General features: G+C 38.6%; 1 protein-coding gene across 3 annotated transcripts in view; it reads left to right on the forward strand.

Moving 5' to 3' along the window:
* The window catches only part of LOC150078025 (uncharacterized), a 442574-nt gene that overhangs the window by 281640 nt on the left and 145267 nt on the right, over window positions 1-15667 (forward strand). For all 3 annotated transcript variants that reach the window (XM_090384338.1, XM_090384339.1, XM_090384340.1), the window contains exon 12: window positions 8549-8648. In XM_090384338.1, the coding sequence (XP_090240464.1) occupies window positions 8549-8648 (100 nt within the window). The remainder of the gene's footprint in view (window positions 1-8548; window positions 8649-15667) is intronic.

Below are 15667 nucleotides of genomic sequence, written 5' to 3' on the forward strand. Positions count from 1 at the left end.
GAATCAAAAGGTGACATGAGTAATTACACATGGGGTCTTTTGTCACTGGTTAAAATTAAATAATACAGCATCATCTAGACAGGATTGCAGCTGTACTTCAGTCACAGCATGGGTTTGTAAAGGAGCAGTCTTGTCTAACCAATTTTATTGGATACTATGATGTAGTCAGAAAAGAAGTAGATACAAAAATAATTTTGATTATCATACACTTGGATTTCAGGAAAGCTTTTGATACTGTTCCACATAAAAGACTGCTTTTCAATTTGGAACAGAGTGGCATTAAGGGCAAGTTACTGTGGATTAAATATATTGTTGAGTGGGAGAAAACAGAGTGATTATCACTGGACACTGCTCATCATGGACTAATGTTATTAGTGGAGTCCTGTGTTTGGTGCTGGCCCATTGTTTTCTTTATTTATTAATGATATTGATGAAGGTATATTAGGCTTAATGTTTAAGTTTGCAGATGATACCAAGGTTGGCAGGATGGTTAATGATGGTATGCTACTGAAACAAGATACTAAGTAGCAGGATCTGCAAGAAAATCGAAGAAACAAAAATTTTACTGATCGTAGGTCAGTTTTTAAAATGAGTGGTGAGTGTTTAGTGGACTTTTTACCACACTGCCATTTTTTAAATGTTTTCAACATGTATTTAAATATAAAAGCCTTGTAAAAATAACATTTTGTTATAATTGCAGTGTACAAAATTAATAAAAATTGGCAAAAAATCAAATTTTCTATCATGATTTTTGAAGAAACCCGACATGATGGAAACAAACGGAAGTTATTTTTGAAATTAGCATTAGCATTAGAAAGTAATTCAAAAACATCCTTTTCTGAGAAAGCATCAGCAAATTTTATCCAAAATGCTGTTGTATGCACTGAACAAAGAGATGGTTAAATGGTAGGATATGAGCAAGGTTCCACATGGATTGGTGTTGGACCTTTAATTGTGTGTAATATTTATTAATGTGAAGTAGTTTTTCAGTTTTCATGTATACGTTTGCTGATAATAAAAAAGTGGGTACAGCAGTCAGTGACAGTAATCAGGGTATATTCTACTTCAAGAGAATCTAGATAAGCTAAGTAGATGGTATGAAAAATAACAATTGAGGTTTAACAGTTATAAATGTATGGTATTGCATTTGGTAGCAGTAGTCCAAAATAAAATACCAATTGGGTGGTGCCAAATTCAAGGTTGTGAAATATGTAAAAGATCTAGGAATGATTGTACAGTCTGATACAGAATTCTTTGAACAGTGCAAACATGATTGAAGAACCTTATGAGGTCTGGATTTTGATACATAGTAATTTCTTGCACCAACCAAGTGAAAGGACTTTATTACTGAGAGAGAGGGAGAGAGAGAGAGAGAGAGAGAGAGAGAGAGAGAGAGAGAGAGAGAGAGAGAACACAATAAAGCATAAAATGGAAACTGACACAAGGCACGGATATTCAAGAGATAACATATATTAAATTTAGCACAAATAAAGAACATAACATAGAAGCTTTCAGCTACTGTATGTAGTTTGTCAACTAATTGAGCACTGGAAAGCAGTGGTTTTTATGAGTGTGGCTTACCTTCAAGTACATAAGTACATGAGGTCATGGAGGAGGGGGGTTGGTTTACTGTTATCTGCAAGGGGTGATGATGGAGAGGAAGAGAGTGGTCGAGAGAGAGAGAGGGGGGAGAGGGGGGAGAAGAGGGAAGTGAGAAGGTTGAGGTAGATGGCTCCTGAGCTCGTGGACTATGAGAGGCTCAAAGATGGGATGTATGCAGGTGCCGCAGTCCTTGTTGATTGTACTTACGGTGATACTGACACATTCTTTTGCAATGTCAAGATCTGTTGGTGGTGAGAATCAGCACACATCAGTGTCACTGGAAATACAATCAATAGGGACCGCAACACCCACAGACCGGCTGAATTACTTAGCAAGTACAGGTCACTGTTGAAAAAAAGCTGTGAATTAGGGTTGAATTTGAAAGTGTCTGCAATTCTGCCCAGACACAATAGGAGGGAGTATATGATGAAGCCTTGTCGATCAATTCGGCCCTGGAAGGATTGTGCAAGGCTCAAGGGGTAGAATTTTTTTCAGCCTGGACTGTACTTGTTAACAGGAGAGATTGCTTCTACAGGGATGGGATACACTTAAATAGAAAGGGTGCAAGAATTTTTGCTGATGCTGTCGAGGCAGAGTTGGGTGGGTCGGAAAACTGCTAGTTGGGGGGGATACAAGGACTAATAGATTAACAGTAGCCAAGATGCAGGATATTTCAGAGACTGCTGGGAGTCATTGCAGTACAAGTAAACACATGGGTTGTGTTAGGGTAGCCAAGAATAGAAACAGGTGCATGTATACCTGCGTGTACACCAATGCTAGGAGTTTGGTAAATAAATTTGATGAATTTGAGGTATTGCTCAAAACATCAAAGGCAGATATTGTTGGGATATCAGAGACGTGGTGTCACACAGATATAAGTAATGCAGAACTGGAATTTGGGGAATACAATGTGTATAGAAAGGATAGACAGGACAGGAGGGGAGGAGGGGTTATGCTATTAATTAAGAAACACATAAGGTCCAAGGAAGTGAAGCCAGTCGACATCGATGGACAGGGCAGTGTCGAGTCAGTTTGGTGTGACATAAGCATAGGGAAATCAAAATTGAGAATAGGAGTGTGCTATAGGCCTAATGACTCTGATGAGTATAATAAGATATTGTACAGAGAAATAGAGTGGGTCAGTAAATCAGAGAGTCTTATAATGGGGGATTTTAATTTCCCAGATATTGACTGGAATTTGTGGGTTGGTCACTCGCACACTAGCAAGGCTTTTGTGGATTTATTGGATGATTGTTTTCTACATCAGCATGTTCGTGAGGCAACAAGAGGGAGCAATACTCTTGATCTGATTATCAGTAGTGATTCTTCATGCATTAAGAATCTGCAGATAAATGAACCACTAGGTGGCAGTGATCACAGTGTGTTGAAGTGGGATTTACTCAAGGAGGTAACTACCATCAGAGGTAAAGGGAAGGGTTTTTGTTTTCGTAAAGGCGACTATGATGGTCTGAGACAGTATTTAAATTCTATACAGTAGGACCAACTGATGATGTTACCAACAGCAAACTCAAAATGGGAAGCATTCAAGGAACTAATCTTGGAGGCTACCAGGCTTTACATACCAACTAAGAAATATTGTTCAGGGTTTAGGCCTAAATGGTTGTCAGATGAACTAATGAGACATGTGGCAGAGAAGAAAAATGCATGGGATACATACAAATTAATGGGTGACATGGAAGCCTATGATAGATATAAGTTGGTCTGTAACCAAGTCACAAAGGAGATTAGGCAGGCAAAGGCAGACTACGAAAAATCCTTGGCAAAGGATGCAAAGAAAAACAGAAAAGAGTTCTTTACCTATTTAAACTCAACAAGGAAAGGGATGAATCAGATTGGTCCACTGGATATTGATGGTTAAACAGTTGAGGATCCTGCTCAGGTGGCTAACAATCTAAACGAGTATTTTGCATCTACATTCACGCATGAGGAGTTATTCAGGAAGGAGAATGATGTAGGTAAAGTAAACATTGGCAGTGAGCTGGATGATTTTGTAATAACTGAGAGGAAAGTGGAGGAGAGATTGTTGAGGATAAACAAAAAAGGCACCTGGGGTGGATGGGATCTATCCAGTTATATTAAAGGAGGCAGCAAAGGAAGTAAGCAAACCCCTAGCCATAATTATGAGAGCTTCTTTGGACTCAGGGGAGGTACCCATAGACTGGAGATGTGCAAATGTAACCCCAGTTCACAAAGGAGGATCAAAGGCTGACACAAGTAATTATAGACCTGTTAGTTTAACTTCTGTTCCAGGTAAATTAATGGAGGCACTGGTTAAAGAAGCACTGCAGGATCATCTAGACAAGAATTCAGTTATAGCTCAGACGCAGCATGGTTTTGTTAAGGGCAGGTCTTGCCTGACCAATTTGATTGGATACTATGATGTAGTCACAAAAGAACTAGATGCAGGGAATAACTTTGATATTATATATTTGGATCTTAGAAAGGCTTTTGATACTGTTGCAAATGGAAGACTGCTGCACAAATTGGAGCAGTGTGGCATTGGAGGCAAATTGCTGCTATGGATAAGGGGATGGTTGAGTGGCAGAAGACAGAGAGTGGTAATCAATGGACACTGCTCAACGTGGACTAATGTTATTAGTGGAGTTCCTCAGGGTTCAGTGTTGGGTCCGTTGTTGTTTTCGGTGTTTATGAATGATATTGATGATGGGATATCAAGTTTAATGTCCAAGTTTGCAGATGATACAAAGGTTGGCAGGGTTGTTAAGGACACCTCTGACGCTATGCTGCTGCAACAGGATCTGGAAAGGTTGAACAGATGGGCTGAGAGGTGGCAAATGAAGTTTAACATTGACAAATGTAAAGTACTACATATGGGAAACAGTAACCCCAGAGCAACGTATCAACTCTGCGGTACTACACTGACAGTGGTGGAGAATGAAAAGGACCTGGGGGTAATTGTGCAGGCAGATATGAAGTTCTCTGAGCAGTGCAGACGAGCTGCAAGAGTAGCTCATGGTGTCTTGTCAGTGATATACAGGAATTTTTCTAGCGGGGATAAGGAGGTGATTATTCCCTTGTATAAGGCAATGGTTAGGCCACATCTTGAGTACTGTATACAGATCTGGAGTCCTCATTTCAAGAAGGATGTAGAGCTGCTGGAACGGGTACAGAGAAGGGCAACAAGATTAGTGAATGGAACAAAGGGTTGCTCTTATGAAGAAAGGCTTAAGTTTTGCAAATTACAGAGTCTGGAGACTAGGCACCGGCGAGGTGATCTGATAGAGGTGTATAAGGCTTTGAATGGTTTGAGCATGCTCAATGCCAATGGGATTCTTCATCTTGCTCAGAATAATCAGCTCAGAGGGCATAAATTCAAATTGAGGAAGGACGGATGTCGGATAGATGTTCGGAAATTTGCCTTTGGCCAGCGGGTGGTTGTTTGGTGGAACCGACTTCCATCACTTGTTGTTGAAGTTGATAGCCTAAACAAATTTAAGGCTCAACTGGACAGGTATTTCAAGCGAACGGAGGGGTGAAATGGGAGTGGTGTGTTTTTTTTTTTGGCTGATGCTGAATAAGCTTGCTTTCTTGCATCATATGCCTCTACTAATGCTAATGCTAACATCTGCATACTACAATGGCAGTAACCTACCACAACCTTCTCCCTTCCTTCTTCCTCTCTCTCTCTCTCTTCCTCATCACCCTTTTCACATACCCGTAAGCCATCCCTCTCCCATGACCTCGCATATTTACGTACTTGAAGGTTGGCCATACACATAAAAACCATGGCTTTCCAGTGCTCAATTGAAAAAGGCTACATACAGTAACAGAAAGCTTCTCTGTTATGTTATTTATTTGTGCTAAACTTAATATATGTTATCTCTTGAATATCTGTGCCATGTGTCAGTTTCCATTTTATGTTTTATTGTGTGTATTCTCTCTCACTTAGTAATAAAGTCCTTTCACTTGGTTGATGCAAGCGAGAAATTACTATGTAAATGCAAACATGCTGTTAAGACATGCTCATTGGATTCTATCAGTGATGTAAGACGTGGTCATCCTGAGTAAGGCCATGGTTAAGCCACATGGAATACTCACATCTAAAGGCAAAGAATGCTCCTAGAGAGCATTCTTTGTCTTTAGGTGCAAGTACAGTAAACCCCGCTATTCGCAGGGGTTACATTCCTGAGAAATGCCGCGAATACTGAGTTATGGCTCCCATAGTAATAAAGGGATTTCGTTCCAAAGTATGAAATATATAAGAAAAACTAGTCTAAAATTTTGTCTATGTATGTATTATATGTACCTTCATAATATGACTATGTACATAGACAGTACATAGTGAAATGCAAGCATATGGCATCGAAATGAAAATAAGAAACAATTTAATATTAAATGTAATATTTATTAGAAATTTCAAACAAATATTTCAAACCAGTGTTTTTGCTAGCTAAAAAACTTATCCCGCCAGTGCTATCACCAGTTTCGCTAAAGTGTTGATAAAGGAATTTTGCCTTTTCACAAATGATGAGTGAACTTAACGGAATTTTATTTTGAATTCGGTCTTCTGTCCACAGATTTAAAGCTTTTTCCATTTTTTATAATTTAACTTCACGAGTTACAGAGTAAATTTTTGAAGCAATTAGCGCGTTTTCACGGACACTACGGCGGATATTTTCTTCCGATTTTTTGATTGATCATACCGTTGACTCATTGATTTTATAATGTTTTGCCACTGAGGAGACACTTTCACCATTAGAAATTTTGTCTAATAACTCAATTTTATTCGCTAATGTCATCACCTTCTTTGATCTTTTCACATTTCCCTTGTTATTCGTAGCCATATTTTTGTACGGGTTAGAAAGAACTTGTCCACAATAAAGTCACTTTCTTCCGTTAACACACTCGAAAAAAGTCTATTTTACACTGCAAAATGGTAGATTTATCACTTTTGTAAGCATATCAATTTATAAATTGATAAATTCATTCAATTTATAAGCATATAAATTAAAAGCAAACGACGAAACCTTCCATGACAAGCGCACTGAACAAGGATTAGCGAGAAACATCCACGCTCGCGATTTTTTCACCCCTCTCCCCCCACCCACTGAGTGTTGTTTTGACCGGGAAAGATAATTTTAGCCAGGCCCATGTTTTTTTTATGGCGGAAAATGTTCACAGCGCTTTAAAATTCACATTTTTTTAGGTTTCATTTTATATTAAATCAGCGACCGCAAATACGGATTCCGCGAATAGCGGAGGTTTACTGTATTCGATTGATGCCATAAACCCGGTAATTTTGAGGGAGGCGACATGAGAGTTCATTGAATCATTCAGATTAATTACAAGGACATTATTGGACTTGGGAGAAATTCCTCTGCATTGGTGAAGTGCCAGTATAGCTCCAATATTTAAAATAGTTCTAAGAGTGCATTCTTTGATAACTACAGACTGGTCAGTTGACATCTGTGGTAGGGAAAATCAGGAAGACAATGATTGGGACAGTAGAATGTTCAGGAACATGTCTGTTCTGTCCTGATGTATAAAACTGTGCGTATCAAACAAAATGATAAATGAATGACCATGTAAATATGTATATGGTGATATTATACACAGCTTATGGACTTTGAAAGCTGTTCATGGTCAACACAGCAAATTGCCATTTTTGTGGGTTGTCCAACAGCATCACCCTTGAACAGCTGGATGCTGTTGGCAATAATGGGTACAGAAAGGTACTTGGATGCATCACTAGGTGGCCGTGGCATCAGAACATGAGGATTCAGAGATCTGCCAACCAGCAGCAAGAAAAAGATCCATTAGTGTGTCAGATTTCCAACATTATAATATCATCTCTGTCTGCGACAACTATGATAGGACTGCATTGTTGTCATCTGTTATCTGGTTCCAGTCTGTCTCTAGTGCCATTTCATAATTTGCGCCATCTACAGTCTGAGAAAGCGGCATGGTGACAAGAAGAATAGTATCATATTATCTTCAGTGATGAACTATGTTTCTGTTTAGGATTCAGTGACAGCCATACATATGCGCACCTAAAGACACACCAGTTACAGAGGTCTCTGGAGCCGACCGGGCTAGCCGAGTGGGTAAAGTACCTGCCCGGCAACCCAAAGGTCGCGGGTTCGATTCCCGCCTCGGGCTTGGATCAAAGTACTGCAAAAACCTTGGGAGGTGCAATATGGCCACAGAAGCCGATGCGCCAACAACTACCAAATCAAAAAAAAAAAAAAGAGGTCTCTGGTCTGAATCAGGGAGATGCATACCAGGCCAACATCTGGAATCAAGGTATGGGGAATCATCAGTTATAATAGCTGTTCACCTGTAATTTTCATTAATGGCACATATGCAGTAAGACATTATGTTGACATAATGACAAACTGCCTTTTCTATGATCCATCCCCCAAAGGCTATTTTCCATCAGGACAGCACCTATACATGTACAGCTCTCATATCCCAACAGTGCTTATATGATGTGGTCATGCTTCTTTGACCTGTACATTCATCATATCTATCACCCATTAGACTCATTTGGACAACAGCTGTGATGGGATTTTCACTCCACCATTGCGCAACTCACAGCACAAGGTGCAAGAAGTAGGGTTCAGTGTTCATCAAGACAACATTCATACTATTTTGACTTCCTGCCATGACTTTTGACATTTGTACACTGTTTGTGGAGTCCATGTTTCACATTGATGTACACTACATTTTCATAAGTAAAATACTGTTGAACTGATAAAATTTTCTTGTCTACATTGATATCTGTTACTACACTTATTTTGAGCTCAAAGCATGCCTTCCTTTTAGGTGGGGCAATTTCAATTTTAATCTGTTGATGTTGTTAGTACTTTGTTATTAAAAAAAACAATGAAGAGATATTTTTATGGTTGCTGTGTGCAGTTGTGATTTTGATCATATCCATTTTATTTTTATTTTTTATTGCTAGGCCTGTAATGAGGTTGTACTGTGGTTGGCTGTTCACCATAAGAGTAAACAAGCAGTTGAAATTTTTTCCCGAGAAATTGCTGCTTCTGCAACTGGTGCTGGTAATATATTTAATAATTATTAAGTAAAGAAGATTATAATTTACACATTGTTTATGGCTATTCAATTTCATGCAATGGAAAGTACATAACAATTGTGCAATTACTACATAGTATTATTTACATACATAGCATTGTAAAGTCAAACAAAGTTTATACATGAGCATCATTATATATTTCCTACTTTGAATCACTTCCCAATGACTTGCTTTACTCATAAATATTGAATAAGTTGACATTTCCTCTAAAAGAAGTATCTTGCCACTTATGTTTAGTTCCAGCATGCAGGTGATATCTTTTCAGAGATTTTTTTTTTTTTTTTGTCAGAGACTGAAAGTGGCAGAAATTTCCATAATTTGGTTTATGGTTATCTTTCAGTAGTGTTGCTAATCACTTGAGGTACCTTTTGAATAACAGCAGGCTTCAATTTTTGACACTGTTGCATCTGTTAGTTGCTTTATTCATAAATATGTCTCTCGATGTGTAAAAAATGACATAAAAAATTATACAACTGATTATTTGAAAAATCAGAAATGTAGTAGTAGTAGTAGTGGCATGTGATGCAAGAAAGCAAGGGTATGAGCTTATGCAGCATCAGCCAAAAAAAAAAAATCACACCATTCCCTCCAAATGCCTGTCCAGTTCCTCCTTAAATTTATTTAACATATCAACTTCCACAAGGACAGATGGAATTTTTTTTTTCCAGCAATTAACCACCCGCTGGCTAAAGGCAAATTTCCGCACAGCTATTCTACATCTGTCTTTTTCTTAATTTGAATTTATGCCCCCTTAGGTTCGTAATTTGAACAAGTGGAAGGATCCCATCAGAATTCAGTGTGCTCAACCCATTCAAGGCCTTATACAGCTCAATCAGATCACCACGCAGGTGCCTAGTTTCCAGCCATTGCAATTTGCAGAACTTAAGCCTCTCTTGGTAAGAGGATCCCTTTATTCCCCTCACTAATCTTGTTGCCCTTCTTTGTACACGCCCAAGAAAATCCACATCCTTCCTAAAATGAGGCCTCCAGACCTGTACGCAGTACTCAAGGCATGGCCTGACCATTGCCTTATACAGAGGGACAATCACTTCCTTTTCCCTGTTAGCAAAATTCCTATATATCATTGACAAATCCCCATGACCTGCCCTGGCAGCCTGTCTGCATTGCTCAGAAAACTTCATATCTGACTGCACAATTACTCCCAGGTCTTTTTCATTTTCTACCACCTTAAGTGTAGTACCACACAGTTGGTACGTTTCTCTGGGGTTACTTCTATCCATATGAAGTACTTTGCATTTGTCAAGGTTAAACTTCAGTTGCCACTTCTTAGCCCATCTGCCCAAATTATCTAGATTGTGTTGCAGTAGCACACTGCCATTACTGTCATTAACAACCCTGCCAACCTTTTATCATCTGCAAACTTTGACATTAAGCCTGATATACCTTCATCAATATCATTGATAAATATACAAAACAACAGTGGACCCAACACTGAACTCTGTGGGACTCCACTAATAACATTAGTCCACAAAGAGCATCACCCATTGATTACCACCTTCTGTCTTCTCCCACTCAACCATACTTTTATCCATTGTAGCAACTTACCCTTAATACCATACCATTCTGCTCCAATTTGTACAATAGTTTTCTATGCGCAACAGTGTCAAAAGCTTTCCTGAAATCCAAATATATGATATAAAATTATTTTTTGCATCCAGTTCCTTTGTAACCACATCATAATATCTTATCAAATTTGTCAGACAAGACTTTCCCTTAACAAACACATGCTGTGTCTGAATTATTGCTGCCGTCTTGTCTAGATGATCCTGCAATGCATCTTTAACCAGTGACTCCATTATTTTACCCGGAACAGAAGTTAAACTGACTGATATGTAATTACACATGTCACCCTTCGGATCCCCCTTTGTGAATTGGGGAGCACATCTCCAGTCTGTGGGGACCTCCCCTGAGTCCAAGGATGCTCTCATAATTATGGCTAAGTGTTTGCTTTGTTGCTTTGCCACATCCTTTAATATAACTGGATAGATCCCATCAACCCCAGGTGCCTTTCGTATGTTTAACTTCAACAATTTCTCCTCCACTTTGCTCTCAGTTATTACAAAATCATTAAGCACCCTGCTACAATTTGATAACCTTCTGCCATTTTCAAACCTTAATAACTCCTCATGTGTGAATGTAGATGAAAATACTCATTCAGTCTGTTTGCTATCTGAGCAGGATCATCAACAGTCGAATCATCGATATCAAGTGGACCAGTCAGATTCATTCCCTTCCTTTTAGAGTTTATATAAGTAAAGAAATCCTTGCTGTTTTTCTTAGCATCCTTTGCCAAAGATTTCTCATAATCTGCCTTCGCCACCTAACCTCCTTTGTGACCTGATACTACTTATATCTGCCATAGGCTTCTGAGTTGCTTGATAATTTATATGCATCCCATGCATTTTTATTCTCTGTCACGAGTCTAGTTCATTTGATAACCATTTAGGCCTAAACCTTGAACAATATTTCTTAACAGGTATGAAACTTTTAGTAGCATCCACGATTAATTCCTTGAATGCTTCCCACTTAGAATTTACTGTTGATAACATCGTCAGTTGATCCCACTGTACAGAAATTAAAAACTCTCTGAGACCACTGTACTCACCTTTACGGAAGCAAAAACCCTTTCCTTTACTTCTGATGGTAATTATATCTTTAAATAAATCCCACATCAGTACACTGTGATCACTGCCACCTAGAGTGGTTCCTTTATCTGCAAATTCTTAATACACGAATGATCACTGCTGATAACCAAATCAAGAGTATTACCCTCTCTGGTTGCCTCTCGAAAACTTGGGTATTTGCTTTCATGGATCCTTTGGATTCCGAAAGATTTTAATAAATTTTGGCAACATATAAGCATTTTTCACTTTGATTTCCTTTCATTGCATATATTAACTGATTGATTAGTACATAAAAAATTTATGACAGTTATTTCTTTATGTGTTTTGTGTTTCACACCTGGAAGTTGTGAGCTCTGGACATATTTGTTCTCTTTGAAGCTAATAATTAACCTAGTCAATTTCAAATAGCCTTAGTAATAGTATTTGCCATATGGTGCAAGGAAGCAACAGGCTTTTGGTGCAAAAAAAAAAAGAAAAAAAAAAGAGGGAAGATATGTATTATTAGGCACAAGCCTTGGTTAGACTGATGCCTAATAATACACATATTCCCTCTTTCTTACTCTTGTTTATGTTTTTTTTTTTTTTTTTTTTGGCCCAAAACAAAATAAGTTGCACACCATTGCATTTACTATCAACTTAAAGTTAATGGTGGGGGTGGAAAGGGTGGAGTGTTAGATAATTCCAAAATTCTGGGTAGGGTGTCAAATTACTTTTAGCATGGGCATACAGTCCTTGAGGTTATCACAGACATCCCCTCAGGTATGACAAGCTGGGTTTACTACCTGGAAGTCTAAAATGCTGATGGAATTGATATTTTAGTGACACTTGAGTCAAGTGGAGTGAATTTCAGTGATGTCCAGTTGTTCTGCAACAACTAAATCCTCAGCTTGCACCTTCACAATAGTGGTACTATTTGTAACTCTGGATATAACCCCCCCCCCCCGTGCAAGTCCTGAAATATTTCATCTAGTATACTTGAGGTGTAAACCAACAAATGCAGAGGTTGAGGTTTGGTTCCTCAATACATAGAGGGATGCCACTGCCCCTCTGTGTTCACCTATCATAATAGATGGTAGGTGAACTTCATCAACTAGTACACTACTACCACTTTGTCTTGAAATGGGGAAACTCATGTTTAGTCTCCAGAGAAAAGCTCTAGCAACCCCCATCACGTAGTATATTTGATGTCTTCTGAGGTTATGATGCGCAACATAAGATCCAGTCTTCCTTACATTATGAGGGCACTGCTCTAAAATGGTGTTCACCAGCTGGCTACTAAATAGTCTACCAGATCAAACCTTTGGCAACTCACTAGGAGGCATCTGGATCAGCTAGTGTATAATTTTGCAGCTTCTACTCTGCTGGATTGTGACTGGAGGGAGTCTGAGTAGTGTGTATGCGGGGTGCATTATCGAGACCATGTTATGTCAAGGAGCAGGGCACATCCAAATATTTCATTACTTCATGCACACATATCTTCCCAACTTTTTATTACTACTGAATACATCATGAATAGTCAAACTAATAGAACAAACTTATCTGCAAAGAAGATCTACACCTAACAAACACTTCATTCATTTCACAAATATATGTGGCCTCAGATCCAAACTGAGTGATGTCCATTTCCATTTACAGTCTCCCAACCCCTACTTTTTCTGAAAGAATTACAGTTATCAGTTGATTCATCCATTGCTCATCTCAGTTATCCTTATTATTCACTGTAATTTGGAAGCTCCTCTTGTCAATCTTCTCTGGCTTAAAACATCTCTGCACCATTCTGTCAAATTCATCTGTTGTCTCTATTGTTCTCCCAACTCCAGTAATCCAGGAATCTTGGAACTCTTTGACTTCCTTTCTTTGAAATTTGACTTTCTCCAGTCGAACTGCCCTGATAGTGAGATAATTTCCTTGTGGATTTTAATGTTCACAACTCCAGCTGGCTTCCATTTTTTAGACATGCGGCCCCAGCTGGTTAAGATTCTAAGGCTTTTCAATGACTAATGACCTCCCACAGATTATTCACTTACCTATCAAAATACCAGACAATCCTAACCGCACATGTGCTTGATCCTTTTCTCACAAACAACCCTTCCAAGTACATTGTCAAGGTGAGTGCACTCTAGGTAACTCAGATCACAACTTTGTGATGTTTCTTCTCCAATGGAGGCTTTCTCTCATGGCCATTCTCAACCTTATGTTGTTTGGCATTATAAGAATGCAACATGGGATGACCCACAAGATTTCTATTCTTCTTTTCCTTAGTTGGACTTGTGCTTTAAATCTCCTGATATCAATAATTGCTCAGATTGTGTCAGTGAAATTATTCTTGTAGCGATGAAATTTTTTATTCCACACTCCAACTTAAAATCTTGTCCTTTATCTAAACCTTGGTTTTCCAATAAATGCCTTAAGGCTGTTCAAGATAAGAATGATGTACCTGCAATTGGCTTGCATCCAAATCTCCAGGTTCATTTTCTACACATGTCAAAGCTTGCAACAGTTGTAAAGCAGTTATTAATCAATCCAAACTAGATATTGAACAGCGTAAGAGTAGAAAACTGTTTTCTTGTCCAAATAGTAGTTGAGCATTCTGGCCTCTTGCCAAAGCTACTGGCTACAACTTTTGCCTATCTCTATTTACACCTCTATCAAAAATGGATGGTTCTATTGCACCAACTTCAAACTCTCAAAACCAGCTTTCCTTCTTCCTCATTTATTCCTTCAACTTCTGTTTTCTGGAACAACTTCTCATCACAAGTATTTCCTGAAAATTACAGTACAGAAATTCAAATCTAATATCAGCAAGTGTCTTGTTTTGTCTTCTCAACCTTCAGCCCATGCACAGTACTAAGTATTAGTAATGGCCGCATGGTGCAAGAAAGCCTATGGCTTATGCTGCACCAGCCAAAAAAAAAAAACCGAACAAAACAATGATAAAAAAAAATAAATAAATAAAATAAAATAAATAACTAAATAATAATAATTAATAAAAAAAAAAAAAAAACGAAATTAAACCTATGGGCTTCCCTTACCCAAAAGTACTATCCAGATGAACTTTGAATTCCCCAAACTTTCGGCCTCTACCACCCATGAAGGCAACTTATTCCAGTAAATTATAACTCGCTGGCTAAAATAAAACTTCCTGCAGTCCAATCTAAACATTTCCCCCCGTAACTTGAATTTATGTCCCCTAGTTCTAGCATCATTTATAATCTTGAAAATTTTGTCCTCATTCATTTTACTGATGCCTCTCAGAGCCTTAAACACCTCAATCAAATCTCCTCTAAGGTGTCTAGTTTCCAAACTCTGCAACCCACATATTCGAAGTCTTTCTTCGTAAGGACGCCCTTTTGCCGATCTCACCAGGCAAGTTACCCTTCTTTGCACCCTTTCAAGAAGCTCGATGTCTTTCTTTAGGTGCGGTCTCCATACTTGAACACAGTATTCCAATTGTGGTCTAACATAAGCCTTATATAATGGGATTATCACGTCCCTATCTCTACTTGCAAAAGTTCGATAGATCATCGATAGGACACCATGGGCCTTCCTTGCAACCTGTTTACAATGCTCAGAGAATTTCATGTCTGACCGTATCGTAACACTCAAGTCCCTTTCCTCCAGTACTGGGTTTAGTTGAACTCCACCAAGTGAATAAGTTATTTTGGGATTACTGTTTCCCAGGTGTAATACCTTACACTTTGTTGGATTAAAGCACAGCTGCCATTTTTCTGACCATTCCTGAAGTCTATCTAGGTCTCTCTGAAGAAGCTCAGCTTGACAGTGATCATTAACTACTCTACCAATTTTAACATCATCTGCAAATTTAGACATCACGCCCTCTATCCCTTCATCAATGTCGTTTATGAAAATTAAATACAACAATGGTCCTAGTACTGATCCTTGGGGAACCCCACTTCTTACATCAATCCAATCTGAGGAATAGTCATTTATCACAACCCTCTGCCTCCTGCCCTGAAGCCATCCTACTATCCATCTAAGGATTTTCCCAGTGATTCCAACCTGTTCCAGCTTATAAAGCAACCGCTCATGTGGGACTGAGTCAAAAGCTTTGCTGAAATCTAAATAAACAATGTCGAAATTATTCCCTAAATCCAGCTCGTGAGTGACCCTTTCGAAATAGCGAACCAGATTTGTTAAACATGATTTTCCCTTTACAAAACCATGCTGAGTATCCTTGAGAATTTCAATTCGATCCAAATGATCCTGAATTCCACCCTTGATCATTGCCTCCATGATTTTCCCTACTACTGAAGTCAGACTGACAGGTCGATAATTTCCAACTTCACTTTTAGAGCCACCCTTATGTATGGGAGATACA

Source organism: Mastigoproctus giganteus, chromosome 11 (assembly GCF_048544385.1).
Source record: "Mastigoproctus giganteus isolate SK-2022 chromosome 11, ASM4854438v1, whole genome shotgun sequence".
In the NCBI taxonomy this organism is placed as follows: Eukaryota; Metazoa; Arthropoda; class Arachnida; order Uropygi; family Thelyphonidae; genus Mastigoproctus; species Mastigoproctus giganteus.